Genomic DNA, 27,841 nt, shown 5'->3' with positions numbered 1-27,841 from the left:
GTATGTAATAGATATCGATATATGTAAATAGTATATATTTTTTGTGTGTGTTTATATTTTTGTATTATATAACACAATATTTTATTTATATGTAATTCCTCAGATAAGATCACAGGGATGAAGTGTTACAAGCTGGGAAGCAGAATTCAAGGTGTATTTGCTGGAAGGAATCACAGCAGCCAGACCCACAGCCAAAACCTGAGCATGCACCTCCCGGTGCTTGGGGTCAGGAAGACTGATTTGATAGACTCTGCTGGAGTCCAAAATAAGCAAACTGATGGCATTCACGACTGTATCCCAGATGGTGACTTCAGTGGTCGCAGCTCCTGGGACCAGCAGCTGCAATCTCTGCTTCCAGCTTGAGTTTTTCAGTCCTAGTCTGCTGCAGGATGCCAGGGAGCAGCACAACCGTTCCTCCAAAATACCTTGTGTTTGGAGAGCAGCAAGTAAATGCATTGAGAAAAAGAGAAGTTAAATGACAGAAGTTCTCCAAAAGTCTGTGTTTCAGTGCCTCTTCTGTTTATTTTATGTCAAGATGTGGCAGTAGCAGGATTTCCCCCTCCTGAGCGCCCACAGCCTGGGGGCTGGAAAACGATAGCCATGGCAGCAGCTTCTCCTTGCGCCCCTCTCCTGGGCTGCTGGTCTCTTGGCTCCTCTTCTGCGACTGCTGTGAGCTGGTTTTGGTCACTCATTAGCAGAGTGACCTGGAAATGCCCGAAACAGGGGGAAGGCAGCAGGCTCAGTCAGTGAGCATGTGCCTCTGAGGGCCAGTGGCAGGGGATGCTGTCAGTGTCTGGGCCACGTGAGACCTCTCTCCCTGGTGCCCAGACATTTTAAAAGAGTCTTTTTCATTTGGTGAAGGTATGAAGTTAAAAGCTAATCAGCTGCCCTGGGAATGAGGGAGTTTGGCTGCTAAACAAAGAAGAGCCGTCTGTTGTCGGACGCAGTCCAAGATTTCTCAAAGGGGCAACAAAGGTGCCACTTTATTCCCACGTGAATGCCCATGGACATGGACATGAGCCTTAACTCCTCGGTGGCTCCTGGCAGCCCTGGCCAGGGCAGGAGTGGTTGCTTTGGTCCAGCTCAGACCAGCCCTCACTGTCACTCTGGAGTGCTCAAACCTAACTTTCAGTCTGCTTCTCATTAAATGAGCTGTGGCAATCAGTCGTAGGATAAAGTGACAAGGAGAGCTCAAGGTGCAAGGAGCATCCTACCTGGTGAGTTGCCAACACTGGCTGCAAACGGGGCTGTTACACAGGCTGAGGTGAACCTGTTGCTTAAAATAGATTGGTGGGTTGGAAAAAAAGAGATAAATGTGTGCTTTAAAGAAAAGTAGTCAGGCCAAGAGAGTGCCTGCAGATTTAAAGGCACCTGTTTGTGATAACAGTTTCACAAAGCCAGGTTGAATGTTCAGAAAGATCTTAATTTAATGACTTGAGAACAAACAGTTCTGTCATCTTCTCTAATTTATTTCTTTTGAGTTTTTGTTTCATAATTTTCTGGCAAATGTAAATTCATTCTCCTTTTTGCCTGGTGCTATATCCCACGTACCTGCACTTTAAAGGGAAACTGTCAGGGCCACGTTTATCTTCCTGATATAGATCTTGATAAACTGGTCACACTGTGTTAATTTTATCATTAAGAAAAAAACTCAAAACAAACCACAACAAAAATCCTAGAAAAAAATACACACCTGTGTTTTACAATTTTCATAAAATGTTAAAGTACTGAAAATGAAATGCATCACAACTGACCAGGCTTTTTTCAGAGTCTAGTAAAATCAACCCTTATGGCATCAGTGAATTACATTGCAAAAACAGGGAAAATAAATAGCCTTCAGTGTTAATACAATCATTAACAGCAGAGATATATCAAATTGGATATGGTCTGGGCTTAGCTGTCTTCTTCCTTCTGTATCCTTTTACTTTATTACCTTCTTGTTTTCCTTTTTCTGTAGAGCCTTCCTTCATTTCCTACACTGTACTTTTTGGCTGCATGAAAATGTTGAAAACATGCCACCTTCTGTTCTTTTCAGCTATTGCACAGTCCCAAGAAAACTTCTAACCTCTGGAAACCTCCGTAAAATGAGTGCACATATGCACACAGATACATGCAGGCACACGCGTATGCATGTAAACCTACATACGCCCACGACTCTTAAATCCCTCTGAACTATCAAAATCTCTTTATTCACAGGCTTTTCTCTAGTTACACTGTTTGCACTGCAGCTGTTGGAATAAACATGCTCACTAAAGGGTTTCCAAGGAAACCAGAAATTAGGCCAATTCTTACCACTGTTGCTGGAAAGTAAAGGGGAAGGAGCAAGGTGATACTTCATCCAGTCTCACTTTAATTACTGCACTGGACAAAGATCTGTATCTGCTTTTTTTCCTTCTTATCTTCAGCTCCTTCACCTCCATGCGTGCACCCACACGTATACCCTTCCCTTCAGAGCTGCTCTGGGAAAATCTCCCTCCCCTCCTTTCACTGATGCAGGGATGCTGAAGAGCTGCTGCCAGCCTACCCTGGGCACCCCCACTTGCACACTATCACAAAAAAACAGTGGGATGGGGTGATCAAAACACAGCTCCAGCCCCAAGGTTTTGCTTTTGTGTTTCATGATTTTTAACTGAGTTTTTGTATTGCTGGTGATTCCTTTTCCCCAAAAAAACACAAGGGGCATTTCTTACGCCACTGCCCCTCCACAAGTTTATCGCAGTATCTTAGTCTTCTGTTATCCCAAATAAAGCACAACATTATGGGTAGAAGCAGATACCTCTGCATGGATTTCCCTTCCCATATTTCCTCTATTGCCATTTAAGGAGTATCCATAACTATAGATTAACTTGGACTTTGGCAAGGCCTGGCTGGCTCTTCAAACTCCAAGGTATAAGAAATGCTTTATTTTCTTTTCTCTAACCATTAACAAGTAGCGTGCTTCCTTCTAAGAAGCTAGGGCTGTGTTCAGGGATCTTAGCTTCTTTTCATGAGGACTTTGCAGTGGAAGACCATGTAGGCAGGAGATAGTTCTGTGCTAGGTGACAGAGGTGAAGAGTAGCACCCACGAGTGAAGGCAGGGGGATGTACATAGCCACAGAAATGGTGTTTGTGGGTCGCCTTTGCAGGCAGATAGAGAGGTGGTCAAGATACATCTCTCAGGGCTGCAGAAAAGGAAGGAATGTCTTTTTCTTTATCTGCATTTGCATGAGGAGTGTTTTCCTAAGCTCATAGCTGCATTCTTCTGTACCTTATACACATTATCTTGCTTTTATATGGTCATGGACTGTTCTGTTATGTAGGGGATCCTGCCTGTCTGACTCCTTAGAGAAGGCACTTTCAGATATCTGAGTTGCAGATAGGGTTATTTATTCCTTAAGAGCACTGTAAATACAATTAAGCCAGCCTTTATTTCTACTATGTCTTCCACAGCAGAAGGGCTATCTGCAGACTGTAAAGAGGAATAAGTAATAAGAGTAAAATAAATGTCCTTAGAAGGTGTATTTTTCTCTGGATTCTTTTAACCTCACAGATACATGTTATGACAGAGAAGCCAAAGACCCTTTCTGCCTATTCCTGTGTGCCAGAAAGGTGTTTGCATTCCTGAATAGCTGGCCTTATATCACAATACCTTAAGGCACTTTAATTGCTATTAGAAGTGAAGCTAGCCCTCTGCCTACTCTGAAATATGGGGAGCTTAAAGATGATTTAAAATAATCTTTCCCCCTCCTTTCTAGCCATAAGTGGAATTTAGCTGGAACAGAGAACAGGGGCCCCTCATTTTCAAGGCATCTGTTTTCCCAGATAAGCTCTTGACTCGCAGGGAGTGGGAAGAGTGTGTTGCAGTAAATCAGAAAGTCCATAAGGCGTGGAGTGGGGTCAGGCTTCTGACTGCAATAATCGCTTCAGAAAGGACGCAAATGAAATAAGACTTCTTCTTGGCAATAAACTGTGGTGGTCAGCACAAAACATTTCATCTTGCCTTCCAGAGTCTAATGCCATGAGGCTGATGTAGCTGGGTAGAGCAAGGCGTTTATGACTAGCTCTGAACTGTTCTGCCAACTGAGAACACACTGACTTTATAAAAACTTACACTTAAACTATGGCTTGAACAGCACTGCTTTCGCCGGTGCATTTTCTTGCAAAATGATAGACTAGACTGTAGGTTAAACAGCTGGGTAGAAACCTGGACTTGTATCCAGACAAGTTGGTTTTGGAGACAGTTGAGTAAAGACTGTGATGTCAAGAGGTGAGCGGCTCTCAGTATCCCAAAATGAACCCCACCAGAGGTGTCTCAGAAGACGTGTGTTTGATACTGAACTGCCAGTGGTTCACCTGGGACATGTTTGCGGGGGTATTATTCTTTTTTGCTCTTCTTTTTTTACACACAAATGTTTAAGCATTCCTTAGAGCAGACCAGGCTAGGTCCCTCCACTAGGATAACCCAAATCATTTTTCAAAACCCACTAGCTATATTGACTGTCATGGAGCTCAGATAGGCAGCTCATGTACGAGCAGCCTGCGCTGTGGAAAACCACCCGTGTGTGTGTGAACCCGGAGCTGACTCCCCATTACTGCTAGTGCCTGTCTGGGAGGTAGAAGGGGGTCTCAGAAAGCAGGACTGGCAATTTCACAGTTCTTCGTGAAAGCTTGCTTCCACAGTGGAGAGCACAGCTGCCCACTGGATGGCACCAGGACTCTGTACGTTCTGCTGGAAGCTGTGCATGCTTCCCTTCAACATCCCTGACTCTGTCCCATTACTAGGCTAAGTGGTGCTTTGCAGACACAGCAAGACCCTGGAAGGAAAAAGATAGGTAGAAACTACAGATGTGGAAGCTGTCACTGAAGACGCAGAATGCTGTCATGGGTAATATTTTCAAAGGGGGATGTGATCTTTTATGCACATGCAGGGGTGTGTTACTGAGATGAGAATTTTCTGCAGAGCTCTTTGTGTTCCTTTGCATACAAGTGGCTATTTCTGAATAATCACATAGAGGATAATCACAGATGTGGAATACATCTTTTCTAACCACAGGATAGAGGGAAAAGCAGCAAGAATTGAGAAAAAGCCTGTAAGGCAGAGCATAGCAGCCCAAGACTGAGATGCCTGGTAGCAGCCAGCCTTGGCACCCCCATGCTGTGTATAATAACCTTGAGGAGGAGCCTGCCTCACCGTATGGATGGCAGAGGATAGTCAGCGGGCTCCTGGTGCAGGACTAGATGGTGTCCAGGCCCAGGAACAGCATGAGCAGGTGGGGAATTAGATCTCAGACCTGAGCTTCCATCTGAGGCTTAGATCACCATGGGCACGGGCTCTTTCAAACCTGCTGTTCATTTCTTCTACCTCACCAAGCCAGAGGGAGAAACAACAGGCACATCCAGTGCATGCAGAAGAAGGAAAGCTGAGAGACATGCCCAGACGTGGATGGCACTGGCTGCCAAAGCTCTCTGCCTCACCACCCTGAAGAGGGGAGAGCAGAGGTACTGCCCCAGCCTTGGCTTTCACATCAGGGCTGCAGGCTGGGCTGCTGACAGAGGTGGCAGCCCGATCACTGCTGGGACCACAGGCTGAACCAGAACAGTGCAGAAGTGTTTTTAAACCACGTCCCAATATGACTGAAAATTCATCTTCCTCATTCAGCAGTCAAGTCAAAATCAAGCATGAATGGCCTGGAAATGTGACCCACATCATAAAACTACGTAGCAGGACATGTGCTCACATATTAGCAAGGGCAGATCCATGCTTCTTCTAAGATGTGTTGACTAAATACCTGAAAACATCCTTTGTGTTCACATTTTTTTATCGTTTCACCTTTTTTCTGTAGGTACAATGTGTAAACCAGGTAATCTGGGCAGGGTGTGTCTGAACTAAGTACCATCAGCAGGGCTTTGGGGACATCCAGCCAGTCCCTTTCTGAAGGCATCAATACTCCCCTCTGCACCTAAGCCACTGAGAGGGCAGCTGAGTTGTCTTCTTTCATATCATTTTGCTGGAGGTAGTTTTCTGCAAAATTGGGTTAGAGACAGGGAATATTCCTGCCATGTCCAGGCTGGGTATGGTACCTATCCCTGACAGTACAAAGAGGCACATTTTTTATCCAAATAGCTGCCTAAAAAGCTGATGGCTGCAAAGGGTCAGAGCTCCGTGGCTAAATTTCTGCAAAGAGAAGAGATCAGCGTACATTACCTGAATAACTGTCCCACTGAGCTGTTACAAAAGTCATCCAGATTTTACTCTATAACAGGACAGCAGATGCTCTGCCTGCCACCTGGGGAGGTACTGCAGCTCCTGACACTGAAACGTGGTGTAACTCAGCAGCTTCTCCTTTACAATAAAAACAAAACTCTCCTGACACTCATATCCTGTCTCCTTTCCCCCTTTCTCTTTGAATTTCACCATTGAACATTAAAACCAAGGGATCAAAAAAAGTAGGACAGCTTCTGATCTGCCAGTGGACCTGACCTAAACTTGCTTGAGTGCGATGGAGGTCAGAGCAGAGTCTTCTCCTAGGCTTGGGAGAGGAGAAGCTTTCTTGTGTCTCATGTTTCTCTGAGTTACTGGGTGAAGTGAATGGTTTAGCTTTAATTTGCAGCTCAGAACAAGGAAAGCTGCCAGTGGCAGATAGGCACAGGGCTAGCTGTGGTTATACATGGTATGTGATTTTTTTTCTCCTTTTGTTTGTGAAACGATTTTTAGTATAATTGTGCAATCGTCTGAAACATTAGAGTATCTCCATTTAACAAGTCAGGAAATGCCAGGAATGAGGGCCAGTGATAGTTATAAATTACTTCTCTAAATTTTGCCTACATAAAAGGGTGAGTTTCCTTGATTTCATTATATGCTCCCAAATCCACAGAACTGGATGTATAACCTTTATTCTTAATCTTCTCAGCTAGTTAAAAATTTAGGTTTTGTCACTGATATGTTCAAGATACCTTTTGATTTTTTAACTTATTCTTATCTTTTGCTCCCACGAAAAGGAGAAGAACAGAATGCCCTAAAGAGACAGTTATGTTCATTACAGTCCAGAAGAATGGAGAAATTGGGAAAGATCAAAATATTTGAAATATGTTAAATTTTGTAGGTAATGTGTATTTGTTACAGTTGGTAGTGAGGAAAAATTGTGTTGTCTTTGGGTTTTTTAAATGAAATTGAAAGAAAAGGAAAAAAAAACCACAAAGGGTGGATTTGAGAATAAGACTCTAGACAGAATGTCAGGATGTTTGGGTAGGATGGCAGTACCCCAAATACCGTGTATGATTTAGGTCAAGTTGTTTTCTTCCTCATTTCCAGCAGTTCTTTGCTTTCACCTGGGATGAGAGAGCCACCTGCATGCTCAGACACCTCCTCCTCTCCTGGCCATGACCTGTCCAATGGCTTTTTCTCTCAGTAAGGCTTTAGTTCCTATATTTATTAAATTTAACCTACATTTCTTAAAGGTGCCGTAAGCTCTGAGATTCTGAAAAAGGTAGTTGACCAGGATGCGTTACTACAGTAGGTTGAAATATTATGTCAGTAGTATAATGCAATTATTGTTTGACCTAAAAAAATCATACTGTCTTATATAGGTCACTTTTGCAACATATTAAATTCCCAGAAGCTGTGCTGGTTTTGTACATTTTTCATAAATCCTACTTTCTTTTTTTTTTTCTTTTTTTCTTTTTTTTCCTTGTTTTCCTTTTTTTTTTTTTTTTGACACTATGTTAAGAAAATCACAGAATTGAGCCTATCCGTTGGGAAAATGGGGGAGGAATCCATGAGAAAAAACTAAGGTTGGTTGCTTAATCCCCGCAAAATCCAGGCTCCTCAGTGAGAGCAGAAAAACCCATGGATATATTGGGTTTCCTCTTTTAAACAGATTTTTTTTTTTTCAGCAGATACATTTAGGAGCACTAAATGCAGAACATTTAAAGAAAATATAGACAAAAGGGACAATTTTTCATAGCAAAAGAAACTAGATTCTAGATTAACTTTTTAATTCATGACCTAGATTATGGTAAAGAAAAAAAGTATAGCTTAAATTTACATTTTCAATTTACTTTGATGCCAAAGAGCAGTTATCCTGCTGTGAAGAAGAACTTTGCAAATTAGACCCACACTTCATGGTCTGCTGTTGAAAAAGGATTTCAAAATCTAATTTTCTGAAACGTCAGAAGTAAAATATTGCCTTTTGTGTTTGTCACAATTCTCTGTAACTCGGCAAAGAGGATATCACAACGGTGCTTATTTGTAAAATGTGCTTTGTGAAGCTGTCTTTTGTACCCTTCTGCCACGCAGAGGTGAACGAGTGCAGGAGGAAAGTGAAAGAAGAGTTTGGTCTTATTAGTATTTAGGCAGATTAAAAGGGAAAAAGCCTTTTGGAAGCACTTCAAGCCAAAGAACAAAAACTACTGCTGGTGCTCAAAACACTGTGAGAGCCTACAAAGTTCAAATGAAGCTACTGAAAGGAGAGAGAGCATATATTCAAAATAAAGCAAGCCTGTCTCCCTGAGTTCAGGGTTCACTAGTTCCTTCTTACACATACTTCAATCCCAGACTGTGCTTTGCACACACTGAACTGGACTGTGGGTCATCTGAAGGATCAATAGTGTACCTGGTGAAAAGAGGCTGATGAGTAAATAGGAAAGGACTTTGCCTTTAGAAAAAGAACAGGCACATGAGTTATTTTAAGGTGAGTTTTCTGTGTTGTCTCTTTTATGTATGTGCTGGAGACCTTCAACCGAGAGAATTTAATTTAATTTTATTTTATTTTAGTTCATTTCATTTCATATGTTATATTTTAATGTGGCTTTGGACTGTAATATTTTGCATTGTACTAGAAATCACAATCCCAGCCAGACTGAAGAATCTGTGATACTAGAGAACTGGTGCAATGATCATTTCATACAAACCCAGAGACAGACAAATAAAGCATAAAGAATTTTAAGCCTAGTTATTTAAATGGTTATGTATACACTTGCTCTTCTGTGTTTGTGAGAGACAGTGAGAAAAATCCTTATTTAATTACAGTTACTGGGGTTTATATTTTGGAGAAAAAATGCCTTTATTAAGAGTCAGAACACCTCCTTGCATTCAAGTATAAAATGATTATGCAACATATTGCCATGGATAGCTGTTACGTACATACATATATATATTCATACTTCACAAGGAAGCAAAATTGTGCAAATCCAATTAAAAACAAGTGAAAGCAAAAAATGGCTTTTGCAAGGTTCCCTTTAAAAAGTGATCTGTGAAAATGTCTTACTGTGAGTTCAAACATGGCTATTTGTATAGCTGTACAAACAGACCTCGGTCCCCTGACAAACAAGCCAGCCCGGACAATGGAAAGCCCCTCTCCTCCCCTCTGATAAAGACTGGCACAACAGCGAGATTTTGGTGTGACCCCACAGTGCAAAGTTGCCTTTCCTGTGACTTCAGGAGTAGAAAATCCATGCTAGTTGTGTTGCAGTCTTCTGTAAATCGTTGACTTTTCAGCTGGGAGAACTCCATATGTGTTTCTCAAGGAAAGGGCATTGACCTTGCAAATGTTGATTTTTTTTTCTTATTTTTTATTTGTCTGGAGCAAAAATAAAGGACCCATTCATACTCGTTTCTCGTTCTGTTTTAGTGACTGAGATTGCTCAGTGATTGCATCAGCCCCAACCTTGGATGGCAGTCATGTAAGGCCTAGCAGTGGAACCGTCTCTGAACATGGCAGGAGCCTTAGCATGCTCCACAGCTACTGCTGCTCTTAATTAACTTCTCTTTGTTCATGCAAGAGTGAGAAGTCTTTATTTTACCAGCTGCAAGTTTAACAAGCTGCTTCTGCTCCCCAGGGAGAGCACAAGTGTTGTTCCCAGGGGAACTTCTTCCACAAAACCTTTGTCTTTGTCCTAAGCACAGATGAGTTTTGTGGTGGAAATCGCTACTCATCCTTACCACCAAGCTTGGGTTTGGGAGGCCAGAGACCCTGAGGAAAATTATGTTATCTTGCCAGGGAAATAAATCAGTTTTGTCAGTGCATAACTGCAGAGGGAATGAGAGGGTGGGGAGGGAGGGCAGAGTGAAAATAACTTTGTTCCCGTTTGTCATCTCCTGTAAATATCTCCCAAAGAGCACGGATTTGGACCCTGAGGATCCACAGATGCCTTTTCTCACCTTCTTCCTCCTGACTAACAGCTGCTGTGAGAGTGGAAGCCAGAAGAGGAAGGGTGAAGGCAACTGACTGTCTCCTGGAAAAAAACTATGCCTAGAGCAGGCAAAACTTAGCTTTTGCTGATATGAGTTTGAAGCAAGAAACGTTCTTGTTGCTACTGCTGTTGGTACTTTCTGTGACTACCAATGGACAGAAAGTACTTGCCATCCATCTATTTTTGTCTCAGAGGGAGCTACTACACTTGTGACACACTCAGTGGAAAATAGTGAGATGGTTTTTTGACACCTTACACCTTCTCTTCCCCTACCTCTGGAGAGCTGCTGGAGCTGCTTATGTCTGAAGAGCAAAGCAATGGATGTCTCTTAGGCAAGGGGTGGGGTGAGGTGGAGGTCCCTTCACCCTCACAGTGGAACACGACTGTGGGCAGTGAGCCCTTGCTGTGAGCATGAATTCACCTTACAAATAATGGAGTGCTGATTTAAGGCATCCACTGCTAATAATTAAAGACACAGGCTTAAATGTAGTGTATTAAAGAGCAGTTTATCCCCAGAACTTGTGGACAGCCATGTGATCATTTCTGGGATTTGACCTGCCTGTAAATCAGATGGGCATTTTTCCATTCTCATGAGTCAACAAAATTATGTTTGGGAGAAAACGATCCAGTAAAGACTTGCAAAATGAGACCTGAGGAGAGTTTCAGTTTGTTCTTTCATTTGCCTTTGATCAAAACTGTTTCCTGCACAAGCAGTTATTCCTCAGATATATTTTTTTTTTGCCCTTTTCTTGAGTATCCTGCCTTTTAAGACACTGTGTGTCTTTCCTGCAGTCTGGAATGTCTTCGGCTGATGAGTCATCTTATGTGCTTATGCTAGGATGCGACTAATTACCCTCTAGAAAAGCCCTCTTTCTTGACCATAAAGGAAAATTGGGCTGAGTAGCTCAGACAGAGACATCCATTTTACTTCCACTTAAGTTAAAGCAGATGAATACCTTCAAGCACTACAGATTGGGACTGAGTTGTGCAGGCAGATTTCCAGCGCAGTTCCTTTGGTGCTATCTAAATCAGAAGGAGCTTTCTCTCGCCTTTCCTGGACTGCAGAGATGCCTGGAGTTAAGTAAAGGCATAGAGAAGGGACCTGTCACTTGCATTTGTCCCCATTTAGAAGTGCTTTACAGCCACTCTTTTAGCCATGGTGTCTTGTTTGATTTTGGGATTGCCTTTGCAGCGTTTCTGAAAACTTCTCTTTGCACATGGCTTTTAGTTGCTATCATATCAAAAAATTGAAGCTGGGAAGAGAATGAATGAATAATCAAATATGAAATTATGGCTTAGTCTAGAATGTCTCTCCCCAGTCTATTAATTTGTACATCGCTAGCATGCCCATCATTATTGGTTGCAAGGTTTTGCAAGTTATTAATAAATAACCAGGATAGGTAATGTTCTTTGTTGCAATGGGCCATCAGCCCATATCTTACAAGGGTGAACTGACGGTGGCTGTTTGGTATTTCTGTTTTGCAGATGTTGTAGAGTTTTCCAATGGAAAGGCTGGTATTTTTAATGAGCTTTTGTTCGCTGTTGTCCAATACACAGCAAGCACCATCGTAAGTACATTTTATTATTAATTCTTCACTCCTAACAAATTCCTTGAAAGAGAAAGTAGGAAATGCTAATGGTCTTGATAGATAATCAATGAAGCCTGTTTCTTGGACCACTGAAAATTTGTGTAACCTTAAACAGGTAAAAAGTTAAAAGCTCTAAAACTGCCCTTTTAAGGCACTTTTAAGAGGAGAGATCTCCATTCAGTAACAAATAATTTAAAATGTCCTACTAAAGCATGATGTTCATGCTGTTATTGCTGCTTGATCCTCTTTAGTTTATGACATTTACTGGACTGGAAAATCTTGGAAAAGAATAACTCTCCTTTCTGTAATTGATTTATACATTGCAGAAAGCAAAGGTTTCACATTTGGGAGAGCTTCAGGATTTTTCTGTACTTATCCTCTATTTTAGCGGAGATTTACATATGTTGATACTGGTTCTTCTGGTTGGACAAACTCCTGTTCGGGAAATAGATGTAACTCTTTGAGAAAACCTATGGAGCCTGTTAAAGGTTCTTCAAATTGATCTTTATCTGTAGGGCAGAGGTACAGGAGAAGAGACTCTTGTTTCATTCCTGCAAGGATCAAGTGTATTCACATACTTGCCATAGCCAGAGGAGAGTTTTGATGAGATATTTGGGCAGACAGGTCAAACCCTCCTCCCCTTCCATGTGAGGCCACTTTTGAGGTTATCTCCAGCCCCAAATACTTATTTATCTTCTTATGAGGTTTTAGCCAGGTGCAGACTCCCACTTGCAGTCTGGTGTTGACCTCCAGTGTCCACATCAGCATGAAAACTACAGCCCCACAGAAACGTGATATTGGGGTACCTATGGTGCATCTTGAGGCACATTTCATCTTCAGTAAAGCACAGGCTTTGTCAGCTGTGATAAAATCTTAGTGGACATGGGGACTGAGATAGTGTCTTTCTGAGTTAATTGGATGTGGGAAATACAAGGTGCTGAATGTATTAGGTATATGAAACTGAACATTATGTCAGGAAAATATCATCATGACTCTTGGAGACGAGGTCTGGCTTGTGTCTGGCTAGCTGAGATTACGGGAAGTGTAGGCTAGTGACCATGTCTATCCAAGCTATTGCATAGGCAAACTTTTAAACAACTAACTATACCACTGTAAAAAAAGACCCTAAATTTCTGTAGGCTATGGCAGAGGTCAAACATTACGCTCTCTTTTCCATATGTGAAACAGGCCTTGTGTCATCTTTTGCTAGAGCCAACAGACTGTGAGTGATGCAGTGACACTTTTAGAGTAAAACCCCTTCAATACCATTGAGAAAATACAATGAACTTAGCTGAAAATGAAAAATTTCTTCTCAACCTTCAAGCATTTGAATGTATATAGATGCCAAACCTGCCGGACTAATGAATTAGAGAAGACAATTAGACAAATGAAAACAATTAAGATCAGGATCAAGCATTGCATGAGGGTAGATGTAACTGAAAGACAAGTTTCATCACTCATCGTAAACTAGAAACACTGGAAAGCATTTTCACAGATGTATAGGTAAAAATGGTAAAACTTTTTAATGTTTATTGAAGGCTGTTCTGTTTTTCTTTCCCAAGATCCCTATGTTTGTGTGAAGACTCAGGCCACCTATGATGTGTTTCACTAATTATATGGAAGGAGAGAGATGATTTTTATTCTGTTTTCACAGTGCACCATGATTATTATCAGAAAAGACGGAAATAAATTTGAGTTTCATTTAAAAAAAAAATCAGCTTTATTTCCTTATTTCTGTACCCCACATTTCATTTTATAAATGTAAGAAAGAAGAAGCATTAAAAAACAAAAGTAAAAAAAGAGAAAGCTAAGCCAACCCATTCTGATAATGGTAAAATCATTTACCTTTCATTTTAGAAGTCTTCTGCAGAATGATCATTTTCCAAAAGCATCTTTCTTGAGCTCAGAACTGTTCTTTGTGTATGTGCCATTATATCATTAAGATGTAGCTCTTCACGTATTTCTCTGATTTTTGTGTGTAAAAGATACTTGAAAAAAAGAGGGCAAGAATGATGATCTACATTTTAAAAGTCATTATATTAATTACCAAGAAGCACTAAAGCAGAGTTAAGCATAAATAAAAGTAACAAAGAGAAAAAAACTAAATCCCATCCAGTTTAGTCTCCAACTCAGCCCTTCCCAGGGCTGTGGTCTCACTTTCCATGGTCTCTCATTACCAGCATTTCACAAACAGTGACAGCTGAATGAAGATCAGCTACCTGAAACCCCGTACATATGGTTATATAGCAAATTGATACCTCCTGACATATTAAAGAATAAGGTGGGATAATGTAGGTGCTAATACATGAAGATACGTGACTTCGTAGTATCAAATATGTATTTATGAATATCTATTTATTGTCTCTTAATGCACAGCCTGTTTTTTTTTTCCAGAAAGTTGAGTTTATAGAACTTTCTCTGAGTTAAACTAGTCTATAAATGGCATTGGCAGTCCCTGGGACATATTGCTGTTTTTTTTCTCTCCTATCTATAGGGACTGGTCTTTTGTAGGACCTAAATGTGATTGTTCAGAATTTGGGGATCAGTAGGAGAGAACTATCTTCTTTTAACCTCTGCTCTGACTAATAAGGGGGATGGGCTAGGTGATCTCCACAAGTCCCAAACTCAACTGTTCTGTGAGAGTCTGTTTTTTTCTTGATAATTTGTATTGGTTAGACGTTCTTGCATTGTGTGAAAATCAGCCTACATGCTGGACAATGTTTCTATGTTGTTTTAGATTTCTTATTACTGCCCCAAATGTGGTACATTTGGGCATACATGAGACAATAACAGTTCAAGTCCATGGAGCACAGCGCCCTGTGCAAGTTACTGCATACTTCAAAGATGAGACAAAAAATCAGCTCATATCAGAGAGGATCGTCTTTCACCTTAACCAAAATAACAACTACCAAGAGATGAAAAAAGTAATGGTGAGTCTACCATCATAGTGATGTAAATGTTTTACTCTGGTGACAAAAAACACATAATCTGTACTAGGAATAGGTTGGAACAGAGACAACACTGATCCCTAGAGAGAGATGACAAAACACTGATTCCAGTGACAGCAGCACCCTATTCATCCCACCAGCTAAAAAAACAATGCCTAATATAATTTCGGTGGTGATTGTGAGTACTCTTTTGTGCCCAACAAGCAAGCTCAAGATTTTGTCACATGGTGATGAAAGATCTTTTCATCGCTGTAGATCAGTGATGAAATTAAATTTAAAAACATTTAATTGTTTTATCACTGTTTGTTGTTCTGCCTCACTTAAACTAAGACTGCATTCATGCCTTTGGCATACTGGCCATTTTTACACAACAGGAGAAACCTTTAAAAATGTGCAGTCTCTCAGACCAAAGCCGGTGATGTTTCTGCAAACCTGTAAGATGATTAATTCTTCTTTACAACCTGCTTTGCATTATTTGCTTCTGACATGATTCTTTGAAGTCTGGCAGCATTTAGTTCAGGAGTACTAGTTTGGGCTATTTGGTTGGAAAACAGCACACAGCAAGACTCGGTTTAGCTCTGATTGATTACTCCCAAAGCTAAAAGCTCAGCTTTCAGATCAGGTTCCTCTTGAGCATGATGTTTAGAAACATCGTATTAACCTGCATGAGGTAAAGCTCTAATCACACAGCCAAGATTTTAGCAAATGAACGATTACAGGATGCTGCTACAGCTACCAAATGGCATGGTAACTAGAATTTAACATGCATGTAGACGGAAGAAAAGTCACTGGGCTTGAGTTATTGCCATTGGACAGAAGAATGTGTATTTCTATGGTGGAAAATAGGGGATTAGATAGTATTTCTACTTAAAAAGAAATATTCACCCAGGAAGAAAGATATAATTGAGTATCTTCTGTTGAATGGTGCTAATAAAATTATTTAAGCACTTCAGTTGTTTTTGGTCCTCAGCTGTGTGGCTCCAAAGTCACCAGGTTCATGTCTGACTCCATGGGGTTTTTCCTTTTGTCCTCTTCAGGTCAAACCAGGGACTCTGCAACAGGACCTGTTCAAGAAGAGTGATCAGCCGCACGTTCTGCTAGTCACCGAAAGCAGGGATCTTTATAAGGAGACCATTCAAAGCACTCGCATCCTCCTGTCTTCCAAGAAAGGCTACATTTTTATTCAGACAGATAAGCCTATATACACACCAAGTTCCAAAGGTTACAATACAAATGCTGCATTTCAGATGTTGAATATAGATGTTACAAGGGCATGATTAGAAAAAGTAATAATGACTTGATCCTTCCTAATGTAAATCCTTCTCGTTTAACCCCAGCTATCTCGGCACTTACCAGCCAGTCCAGATTTTAAACTCGCCTTCTGCAGCTAGGGCTTCTGCATGGTCTGCACTGTACATTGCAGCAACCCATGTAAAAATGCTACCAGAGTCAAAAAGTCATTCTCTCTTCTTACAGGAGCCAGACAAAATCTGCTCCTTTTTGTTCAAAAAGCTTAATAATGACTTTCCTTTAGAAAACAAAATTGTAAGAAACCTGCAAAAAAAACCTTCTATTGCTTCTGCTTGTGACACTAGCAATAACTATCCTTTGCACTTTAAGACCACAACTGTTTTGTTACTTAATAATTTAATTAAGTAACAAGAGAGGGACATCAAAAAACTTCCTGAGTTTGGTTGCAGGCCTTGACTGCAGAAGGAATACAAAAGTGAGTGAAGCTTCCTGAGTATTTTTCAGAATTTGCTTCAAAAAGGTATCTGTTTGGTCATGTAACATGCAAAGTGGATCGAACAATGCAATTATTTTTTAAAATTTCTCGTTCTTCTTTTTGTTAAAAGAAAATGTTTTATGCTAAATTCAGTAACTCAGTCCAGAGCTTGTAATAATTACTATCTAGAAAGGCCAGAAATAAATATGTGAACACATTTATTCTTCTGTTAAACAGTAAAATACAGGATCTTCATTCTGGACAATGCTATGAGGCCAACAGATGACACAGTTACAGTTGCTGTGCTAGTAAGTATACAAAAAACACTGTTAATAAGTGGTTCTTCAGCACAGGAACTATGAAAACTTCCACGAAAGATCCAAGAGTAAAACTATAGCTATGACTCCTCTCCAGAAATCAGTATTTACACATTGTGAGACATGTCTAGTAATTTTTGGCCAATATCAGGAGCATGGAGGGAGACGTAACATGTGAATATTAAAGTAGGAAAGTAAGCAGAGCGTTTCCTCTTCCTTAGGACTAGCATATGAACTAGAGATTTTGGATGTGAATGTTTGACACTTGGTGCATAATTTTGTGTTTGTTTTCTCTCTCTCAACAGAATTCAAAAGGAATGGTGGTTAAAAAGTCAGACCGGAAGATAAAAACAGCTTTCAGTGACAACTTTGAAATACCTGACATTGCCGAGTACGTTACTGCTGTGCCTTGTGCATTAAAACAGTTCACATGTCAAAATGGCTCTTGCAACAGAACTAGCTTCAAGCTAAAAACAAGAGTCTTGTCCTTCCCTTCCCTTCCCTTCCCTTCCCTTCCCTTCCCTTCCCTTCCCTTCCCTTCCCTTCCCTTCCCTTCCCTTCCCTTCCCTTCCCTGCCCTTCTGCTTTGCTCGTCTGTTTTCCTCTCTTCTCTTTTTCTCTTATTGTGTATTGTCTGCTTTACATTTCTTTAGAACAGGAGGTGCACTAAAGCAGACAGTTTTGCTTTGATGACACCTGGGAAGCATCACGGTGTGACAGCAGGGAACTGAGCATGGTTGCCCTGGAGTCTCCTGCTGTGCAGGGGTCTACACCTGAGCTGGTCACTCCACACTCCCTTCTCTGACACTGGAGAGAAAGTCACATATTTAGGCTGTGATTTATCTGACCTGTTTTAGATGCCTATGTCAGGATGAGCTGTACCATGTCCCAACACTGTCTGTTTCTCTCCATTGGCTGTAGAGGAGCCCCAGGGGACCTATGCAGATGAAAGACCTCACAGTATAATGTCTAAAGTGAGGAGGACTAACCCCACCTCCTACTAGCAAGATCAAACCATCCAGATTCATCCCCCTTACCTGCTGAAATACTTAAGATTTTTAACTGCTGAATTGCTTGAATTAGCTTTCAAAATTGTCTTTATCTCACCATGGAGCAGAGATTGAGCCTATGGTTAATATCTTTTTACCTTTAAGCACCTCATCTTGGAGAGAGGAGTCCAAAATTTAATGTTAATATGTTGCAATTAGCAACATTTATCTTGGTAAGGAACAATTTATCAAACTGCTTAAGTATCTGCTCAACCATATGACTACATTCAGGAGAGCACTTCTGTGAGGGCTCAGTTTGCAAAGTGTAATTAATTACCTCTGATTTCAAACAGTCAAGCTTTTACTTAATATTCAGTGTGTTCTTGCATGCTAGATTGATTTGACATCACAGTGAAGATAAGCTATAGGAAATATGATGAGTTCTCTATTTCTGAGGGCTTTTCAAAGGCAGTGCACATTACATGTGGTTTGTAAATATGTTATTTTGCAGTTCCTTATGAAGTCTTTTTGAGTGTTTACTAGGACATTTGGAAATACGTTGCTGGCTCCTCCCAGCAAAGAGAAATCCATTAATAAATTAGTTTGAGATGAGATCAAAGCAAGGAAAATATTAGCATTTAGTGTCAGTTTAAATATATTAGCATCATAAAATATCTGAGGAATCCTAATTAACTATTTTCTGCTGAATCTGAACTTTAGGCCTGGAACTTGGAAAATCAAAGCCTGGTTTCATCAATACGCAATGTCTAATGTTTCTGCTGAATTTGAAGTTAAAAATTATGGTAAGAGAATATTTAATTTGCAATATAAATATATGAAGTCATCACTATGTGTTAAAAGATATACTGCAGTGATTAGTTAGGTACAAAGGACAAGGTTCACAGTGTTTCAGTGTCTTATTGCTGTCTCTGATGCACAGAACTCTAGTTTTGTGTGCCTTCCACTTACATTTGAAGAAAAAGCTTTATTTTTATACAGACTTAGTAAGCTTAACATTTTTCACAAAACATCCTTTTTTACATCCTCTCCTACCACAGAAAAAAATGGAAATGAACTCCATTTTAAAAGCATTGCAATTCTGGCTAAAGTTTTCAGTGAAGACTAGAACGAAAGAAAAAGCTACCTGTTTTCTCTCAGGAGAATTCAGTTTGGAAGTTAATTACAGTTGTTCCTATACTCAGAGAAGCTTTTCTAAACAAGAGTTAGGGCACTGTGGAAAAAGGTAAAAAGGTAGAAATTTAAAAATTTGGGGTGAGAAATGGCTTGATTTATTCGCACTGAAATTATGCTTTCTTATAAAATTTAGTGTGGGTGTTTTTTGGGTGTTTTTTAGGGGTGTTGGGGGGGATTTTTTTTTTTTCTAAAAGGCAAAAGAAAACCTCAGGATTATATGAAAATCTCAGTTTAACAAAACTGGTTTTGCCTTAGATAGTGGATGTAACAGAATAGTGGAGACTACTGCATCCTCTGCAAACACCTACATCCAGGAGCAAATTACTCGGGCTATATCTACAGTAGCAAATACTTTGGCTTTATAGGAGCAAATTGCAGAGTGACACAGCTGATGCCAAGGACGTCATGTCCACACTCAACCCATTTCAGGGTGGGTTTACTTCAGACTGCCTCTAGTCCGGGGCACTTAATGCCCATTAGCAATTAGAGCTTATCTTCTGGCTTATTTTCATTGCAAATAAATCAATTTTGTATGCCTGAAGACTGCTCCACTATGTGAAGCAAAGCAGAATAAGGGGAGATGATCAAGAGATTTGCTTCAGAAGTGCACTGCTGATTCAAACTAAAACATCCTCTCAGTGCAGCTGCACCCTTTCAGTGGGTGTTGCCATATGCCAGGACTTTAAGGCATGTTTGAAACTCACGTCATGACCTTTTGTCTTCTTTTTTTCATGCAGAACTTCCATCTTTTGAAGTCAAACTCATCCCACTTCAGCCATACTACCACATCTGGAATGAAAACTTTGTGTTTGATATCGAAGCAAAGTAGGTGTGCTCACAGCGAGACTGTTTTAGGAGGCAGATAAGTAGATAATGAACTTTGCAGCTTCTTCCTTTTTCTTGTCATTACCAGTTAATCAGCTTCTGGCTTCACCTGAATCTGACTTTAATCTTATACACTCTCTGTTTCCAGTATTAACTTAAGACATCAGTGTAAAATGCTACCTGGGTCCAACTGGTGGTGATTAAAATGGAGTAAGATTTTCTGAATATTTTAGTTTGCTAGTAAAAAGGTGACTATTTAGAGTTCTCCTCTTTGTTGCTAGGTAAGGTTCCAGGCAAACTGATAACCTGCTTTTCTTTATACTTTTTGGTTTAAACATTCAGAAACATTCTAAAGCCTCAGCTATTACTATTTAATGTAATTCAAATAGAGATGGATTCAAGTTTGGGTATGAAATTTTCTCAAAGCCCAGTGAAGTGTGGAAGTAATAAGCTAGTGCTTATTTGAGGTTAATGATTTTATGCAGAAATGCTTCCAGGTGAATAAATATAGTTAATCAGAGGAGTTTCCATGACTATCACTACAGGCACATATGCAGTAGTATGACATTGATCTGGATGAGACATGGCTACAAAGCTTTCAGACTGGCCAAGCCATGAGGCAGGGAGAATTAATTACACCTGATCCCATATCAAATTAGAATGGCATCAACCATAGAGTGACTGAGAAAGCCAAACAATGAAATTTTAACCCATCAAAATATTTTGAATACTTTGGAAGAATCAGACTGAACCTAGATTGAATAAGTATTTTGTGTTGTGTGGCTCTGACATTTTTGATCCCACACTGACAGATCTAAATGTGCTGTATGATCTAACAGTGGCTCATCAACATATATCAAGCCTTCTTGGCTGTTGAATTTTCAAGTTTCTTAGGAGTGGAAATGCTAAACGACTGCCTGTTACGAGGATGTTCTTCAACTGAAATCCAAAATAACTAGAAATATCTTGGCCACCTTGCACATTGGGAAGATGGAGAGAGAAATCAAATAGTTCTCTGGAGACTCAACGATGTATTTCCTTTTCACTGAAGTCACCACTTGTGCAACTAGAGTTGATGACTTTGGTAGGGTATATTTATATGAGATTTGTAAGTTCAGGATCTGCATACCAGTCATTTAAGTGAAGTGGTTCAGTGTGGCATTAGTTCAGATGTTTGATTTACAGTTAGATTTTAAATCTGTTTTAAAGATGACTTGGTGCAAAAAAAAAATCATGGTATGAAAATGGTATCATATTGATGAAAGAGTATATGAAATTCCTTCATGAAAAACAAGATACTAAAAATTGGCAAAACCAAAATTAATACTGCACTTGAACAGAAGGTTATGTTATCTGAAATCAAAGAACCTCTGCGTGAAAAGTTAGACATCTGAATTAGTGTCCCTATGGTGACTAAATTAGAACTTGATACATCTTTTTTTTTTTTTTCTCCTGTTTTGAAGAAGAATACATTTTATGAAATGAGAACAGCCAGCTGGAGGCAGCTGGCCTTCTCTCATAGTTGGGAGAAATCTTTTCAGTTTCAAAGGAATGAGGAGACAGACCACCTTTTTGCTCCTGTATTATTTTCTTTATTTCTGTGGATTCCTAAGTTTTTATATCTTTAAAGATCAGAAAATAATATTAGCAAATATTATCAAATTGAGTAGGTTTTTAGGATACTGCCAGACATACTGGATAGTTGATAGGGAAGAAATATATCTCCTGAAATAAGGTACTCTGCATTATCTAAATAACACTGAAATAGTTATTCTGTTTATTTCTCCCTATCTAGAAAAAAGCTCAGATTTATTTCAGGGCAATTTTGATGCGTCAGCAGAGAGTTGAACACACAGTATCAGCAAGTAATGTCAGACCTTCACTAAGAACAGCTCCTTAAAAAACAAGTCAGCACTCCATGGCTTTTGAGGTTGATTCACCATATTCCTTAAGATTCTTCAACACACAACCACAAATAGGATCACACAGAGTATTGTAGCTAGTATTGTTAAATATATTTAGTGTTAAACAGTGGGTAAATTTTCTGTACAGTAATGATACCCAAAATATGAAAATGAACTGGGTATATTTTATTAAATAATCAGTTTTTATTTTTGAAGCCTGTAAAGGTTATTCATCCCTGGCCAGCTTATACCCTGTTGGTCTTCTGCCTGCTGTCCTTGAGCTCTTCACCTTGACTGTACTGATCCTTCCTTTCCCCAGTGCACCTTGAGACAGCAGACAGAACCCTGTATCCACCTCGTTTTCCTTGGCTGAACAAACTCAACTCTTCTAATCTCCTCTTCCTCACCTTCACTTCTTTATTTGGTTCTATTGAATAATTATTAGCTTTAATCATGAATACTTGATATTGTGATATGAAGTGATATCGGATAACTGGCTTTAATATTTTAATCCTTTCTAAAATTTTCTCCTTATGTTATTGCAGCACTCAATTTTGAGTTATGGACTGTGCAACTCCTTCATATATACTTCACTACTCATTAACATCATAATTATTTAAGACAAAAAATGGTGTTGAATTACTGGATACTGTTCTTTTGCCTATTGGAAAAGGTCCTAGTGGTGCTACACAGGCCTGCCTGACTTTCATCAAAATCAACATATGGAATTTCTGATAATTGAACTTATTTCTCTGAACTGGCCATGCATGTAATGAACAGTTATTTGGTATATTGACTGTTGTTTCCCGCAGTTATTAGTTCTGACATTTTAAGCAGTTTTCATAAGAACTGCCTCTCAGTTAGTTTAACTGGTATAGATCAGTGCTGCTGATCAGGTCAATTTGAAAGAGGCTTTGTTTAAACAAAAATAAGTTGTTACAGAACTGAGGTGAAGCAAGATTTCCACACCACCATGACCACGACAGGTCTCATGTAGCACATTGCATGCTGTGCAGCAAGAGGATGCCATCTGCCAGGGTTTCCTTGAGTAAGGAGCCTGCCAGGTGTAACCTATATGGAGAGTTCAGGAGTATTCTCTCCAGATAACTATCTGGCAAATATTTCACTTACAAAAGGTCCCTGTGCTACACTGCCTAAAGCCACAGGAAAGGCATGGGTTTGAGGGTGTCTACTCTGCCTAATGCAGGTATTACAATTTCAGCAAGTAGGATCTGTCTCCGGAGGTCTTCAGAGGTACCAAATACTTTATATCAGTCCCTAAGATGATTCTCTGGCCACCTATTTTAAATGTTCTGCTCATGAGGTGTCTCATACAAACAAATTAACTGCTCGTTCAAGCTAAGTAGACTGGATATCTCCCTCACTCCCTTTGAAGGGGACGACGTCTCCACACGTGATTCCGCCAATGTGATTTACTCCATATATTTGTCTTCACTTGAAATCACCACTTTGTACATGAACCAGTAAAAGTCTTCGTTTGTGTTATCAGTGAGTGTGACTATTTTCCTGGTTTCAAGCTATTAGTTACAGATGGGGTGCCTACAGATATCACTATTTTATTTCAGCATAAAATTATTAGTTTGATTTCTGCTTGCCTTTTATTAATGTAATGATTCACCTCCTCACTTTTCTTCCTTCCAAAGACACTCTTATGGGAAAGGGATTCAAGGTGCTGCATATGTGCGATTTGGCATAATTGATGAAAATGAGAAAAAAGTCTTTCTTCCAGGCCTGGAACAACAGCTACCAGTAAGTACTGGAGTTCAGTGGAACTATTCTGATTTATCCCAGGAGAGCTGAATATTGTCAGAAATCACTGAAATATAGATCCCTGTAATACCATAGTCATACTATAAGCAACAAATTTTTAATTTTAATGGCAACAAATCAGCAAAGGCTGTCACTTTTTTTTTTTTTTTACTTTTGTTTTAGATTGTAAATGGAAAAGGAAGAGTTACTTTAAATACACCACTTCTGGAAGAGAAATTAAAAAAGAGTATTTCCACTCTGGAAGGGTTTCATTTATATGTTGCTGTTACCACTGTAGAGACTGCAAGTGAGTACGCTATGCCTTGGCTGATACAGACTGTAATATTTACATTGATCTTTCTCTAGTGGGATCCTTCATGTGGGAAACCTTGTCCCACTGGACCAAGCTTCACTGCAGAGCTTGCCCATGCTATAGTGCATGACAGTCTCATCTGACCCCCTTCTGTACACAAACTTATCTCAAGTCAGATTCACTTATCTGAGCACAAATGTCCAGTACCACTTTAAATGCCCTGTGTGGTCTTCCATTGCTGCTCCGGCAGTGCTCAGGTCTCCTGTAAGTACTCTCCTATAGGGTCTGTCCGTATTAAACAGCCCTGTGAGGATATCTAAGGTAACCTAGTCCATATGAAGTGGCACCAGACACCTGTATGAACACAAATACATTACTCCTCTTGAGATCTTGTTTGAGCACTTGCCTCAGCCATGTCTACTCCTTCCATGCATACAAAGTTATTAGTTGAGCTTGGTATCTTAGCTTGCTTTGTACCTCAGCCAGCTAAGCTGTGAGTCTAAAGGTGAGGCATATGTACTATAGCCACAGTGAGATGCTCCAGCACCTCGATGTCCTTCTTGTAGTGAGGGGCCCAAAACTGAACACAGTACTCGAGGTGCGGCCTCACCAGTGCCGAGTACAGGGGCATTAACTGTTTCTTTTAGAAGTAGTTATGGGTAGTGGTTTAACTAGAAGATAGCTAGAAGAATGAGGTTTAACTAGAAGAATCTTAGATGGGAAGCAGATGCTCAGGATATCTTGTAGGTCCAAAGTTGCAGAAGATGATATTAGGCAATATTAACTTTCACCAGTAGTCGAAAAAAAAAAACCCTCTGTCAGAAAACTAGAGATCTAAGGTCCAAACCCACTTATTGATTCTGATTGACTTTTATGTTGGACTTTGATGTAACCTTCCCCCAGGAACGAAGCCCCAACAGCTCAGAAAGGGAAGTGCATGGCCACAGTGCCTCCTGTAGAACCAGTGTGCTCTGTGCTTGCAGGCACTTTGTTCCGATCGATGTGTTAGAGCGGAAATTTTATGCTGTGAGTAAAAAAACACTTTGCAGGTCTCCGTGTCTGAGCTGTCGAGAGCACACACGTGCCAGTGCCAGCTCACTGGAGCACCGCACACATCGCACTGCGCGTGCACTGGCCTGTCTCTGATTGTGTTCCCCATCTGCCTGCACCCATCTCTTCCTCTTCTCAGGACTGAAGCTCTTTGGGGAGGGATTATATTTCAGTTTTCTTTATACACACTGTTAAAAATGCAATTAATCTAGAAAACAGAAATGACAGATGCTATGGTAATATGCAAATACATAGTTATTGCTCCCATAGCAACACATACTGTTTGATATTAACAGGTGGTGAGATAAGGGAAGAGGAACTCAACAATGTGAAGTTTGTGAAATCTCCTTATGTTGTTGATCTGTCTAACACCAAAAAGTATTTTGTGCCTGGAGCCCCTTTCTCTGTTGTGGTATGTAGTATTTAGCCGACTCTGTCCGTTTGCCTCCATAGCAAGGGATTTACATCTGCCCTATTAGTTAGAAATTTACCTTATAATAGTTAAAGACAAGTATCTCTGGGATCAGCTGAGATCTAATAGATGCTAAGTGAAAATCTGAGGCAGCTGTTAATCTGTGTTCAGAGATTTTTACCTTAGCTGGTGTCCACACTGAGTCAATTGCTACCCCCTTCTCTCAAAGACCAAGTTTTCAAACACTAATGTGTACAGTTTTGATTTTCTTCTCAGTTTATAAAAATAATTGCTTCTTGTTTGTGGGCATTTTTTAAATCCAGGCATTTCCTTGAAGTAACAGAAAAACATTTTTTTCCAATAGGCATCTGTCACTTTGATTGATGGCTCTCCTGCTGCCTCTCTGCCTGTCACTGCTACTGTTACCTTGCCTGGAAAATCCCCAATGAAGAAGACTGCACTTTCTAATAAAGACGGTCTAATTCCCTTTATATTCGATATCCCTGGAGATGCTCAGATGCTTCAAATAATGGTAAAGAAAACTCAAACATCCATGTTTAAAAATATAGTGCTAAGAACAGCTCATAAGACAATTACAAATGACTATGAAGATTATCAGTTTTCATTAAATTAGCACAGAGGGTGGAACGTGATTTCTTATACCATCTGCACAGCTTTGTCCAGAATGCATGATATGTTAGAGAGACAGGGGCCTGAGGGATTTCTCACTGAAGTGAAGGATGCTCTCATACACTGAAACTTTGGGAGGACATACATTCGTGGTAGTGGTGCTTTTTTGTGGTTCGGATGTGCATTTTCCTGGCATGAAGCATGGGACTGTAAAGAATATCACTATGAGAAGTGACAGAAAATGATAAGAAGACGGTAAAGGAAAAGGTCCTGAGCAATACAGACAGTAGATTACATCCAGACACTCAGAGAGTTCAATTCTGTGCACAATACAAAAAGGGAAAAAAGCTGTCAAAGTACAAAATCACTTTGTGACTTTGAGCCATTGATTCTGATTCAGAAAGAACCAAGCCTGAAAAATATGAAGTGCAAATATAGCAAGAGACAAAAGAGGGTGAGAGAATAAAGTAATGAAAATCCTATTTTTTGATCCCAGGTTCTGCTAATGAGGTCTCAGCAGTGACTCATCTCATTTCCCAGCATTTTCTGAATAACCTGGGAAGATATGAATTTAGCGTGACACTCTATATTGTCGCCTGAGGGACACTTTACTCACCCTGTCCTTTTCTTCCTGACAGGTAAAGGCTGAAGAAGGAAAAGAAAAATTAGAATCACCTGAAACCAGTATCACAGCTGAAAGATACCAGTCTGCTTCCTCAAACTACCTCAGCATCAGCATCCCACATACTGTTGTGGCACCCGGAGATACCTTACGCATCACTCTGAATGCTATCCATCAGTCTGGCAGTGGAAAGATTGACTATTTCTATTACATGGTAAACAGAATAGTAGCATATCAGTAATTTCTTTTAGAAATTATGCAACCTGGAACATCTGTCTAGTTACTAATACATGGGAAACTGGAGCGGGTCAGCAAGGGCAACTGAGATGATCAGTGTCCTAGCACACCTGACCTACCAAGAGAGGCTGAGTGAACTGGGCTTGTTCAGTGTGGTCAAGAGGATAAGAGTGAGTTAACAGCAACCTAAAATTACTTGAAGAGGAATTACACACATAACAGAGACAAACTATCCTAGGTGGTGCCATGCAATATAACAAGGGGCAAAGGCTACAAATTATGGCCTGGAAGGTTGATTTTGGAAAAATCTTTTCACTAGTGATGAATGCAATACTGGAAGAGGTTCCCCAGAGAGTTTAGGGAATTGCCATTCTCAGAAATATTCAACACTCAGCTAGAGAAAACCACATCTGACCTAATCTACGCTGGTGATGACTCATCTTTGAGCAGGCAGTGGGACTAGAGATCTCCATAGGTCCCTTCCAGAAACTAATTCCATTATTCTGTTATTTTTATATATTTGTGTATATTTTGGGCATGTAATATATAAATCTTTGTAAATTTTTCTTTTGAAGAAGGACACACGAGTACAAATTTTAGTCTATGGTTTCTAATATTGTCTAGAGCAAATAGATCCATATGGGGTAATGTTTGTGTGCATAATTATGTGGATATTTTTGCAAAATACTAAACTGACAGACTTGAAAGCTGAAATCCTAGACAGGTAATTTCTATGCTATATCTATGATGATTTGATTTCTCTTAATCCAGATCTTGTTCTTTCCCACTCCTTCCAATCTGTATTCTTTCCTTGTAAGAAGCCAATATTAAATATTATTTTTATTGGTCTGTTTCCTATATATACCTTTTTTCAGCTATTATAGAACTTCCCACGTTTTTGAGGGCAGATCATACATATACATAAGATTCTGTCCCTGCAACTAGAAAACATAGTTGTATTCTAGGGCACCCTGAATATCTCAGAAAATGCCTTTTGTAGTTAACTGTTGCTTATTTCATGAATAACACATGCTTCTTATATTACCATGCTCTATATTACCTGCACCTGATGTTAACTAACAGGTAGGTCACTGTTATTTCCAACAAATAATGTCATGAAGGATCACTGAAGGCATTGGCTGTTAT

At 39.9% G+C, this 27,841-nt stretch overlaps 1 protein-coding gene across 1 annotated transcript in view; it reads left to right on the top strand.

The window, feature by feature from the left end:
* Positions 1-1,083: 1,083 nt before the first annotated feature.
* The window catches only part of LOC104010873 (complement C4), a 58,878-nt gene continuing 32,120 nt past the window's right edge, over positions 1,084-27,841 (top strand). The window contains exons 1-13 of the mRNA XM_009463056.2: positions 1,084-1,217; positions 11,656-11,738; positions 14,497-14,689; positions 15,745-15,928; positions 16,671-16,741; positions 17,056-17,141; positions 18,459-18,541; positions 19,670-19,757; positions 23,326-23,431; positions 23,615-23,738; positions 25,091-25,206; positions 25,571-25,738; positions 26,475-26,672. Of these exons, the coding sequence (XP_009461331.2) occupies positions 11,674-11,738; positions 14,497-14,689; positions 15,745-15,928; positions 16,671-16,741; positions 17,056-17,141; positions 18,459-18,541; positions 19,670-19,757; positions 23,326-23,431; positions 23,615-23,738; positions 25,091-25,206; positions 25,571-25,738; positions 26,475-26,672 (1,482 nt within the window). The 5' untranslated portion in view covers positions 1,084-1,217; positions 11,656-11,673. The remainder of the gene's footprint in view (positions 1,218-11,655; positions 11,739-14,496; positions 14,690-15,744; positions 15,929-16,670; positions 16,742-17,055; positions 17,142-18,458; positions 18,542-19,669; positions 19,758-23,325; positions 23,432-23,614; positions 23,739-25,090; positions 25,207-25,570; positions 25,739-26,474; positions 26,673-27,841) is intronic.

This window comes from Nipponia nippon, unplaced genomic scaffold (genome assembly GCF_047370975.1).
Source record: "Nipponia nippon isolate SJK-2023a ecotype South Korea unplaced genomic scaffold, ASM4737097v1 scaffold_2, whole genome shotgun sequence".
Classification (NCBI taxonomy): domain Eukaryota; kingdom Metazoa; phylum Chordata; class Aves; order Pelecaniformes; family Threskiornithidae; genus Nipponia; species Nipponia nippon.
This window is presented reverse-complemented; position numbering and strand designations above follow the sequence as displayed.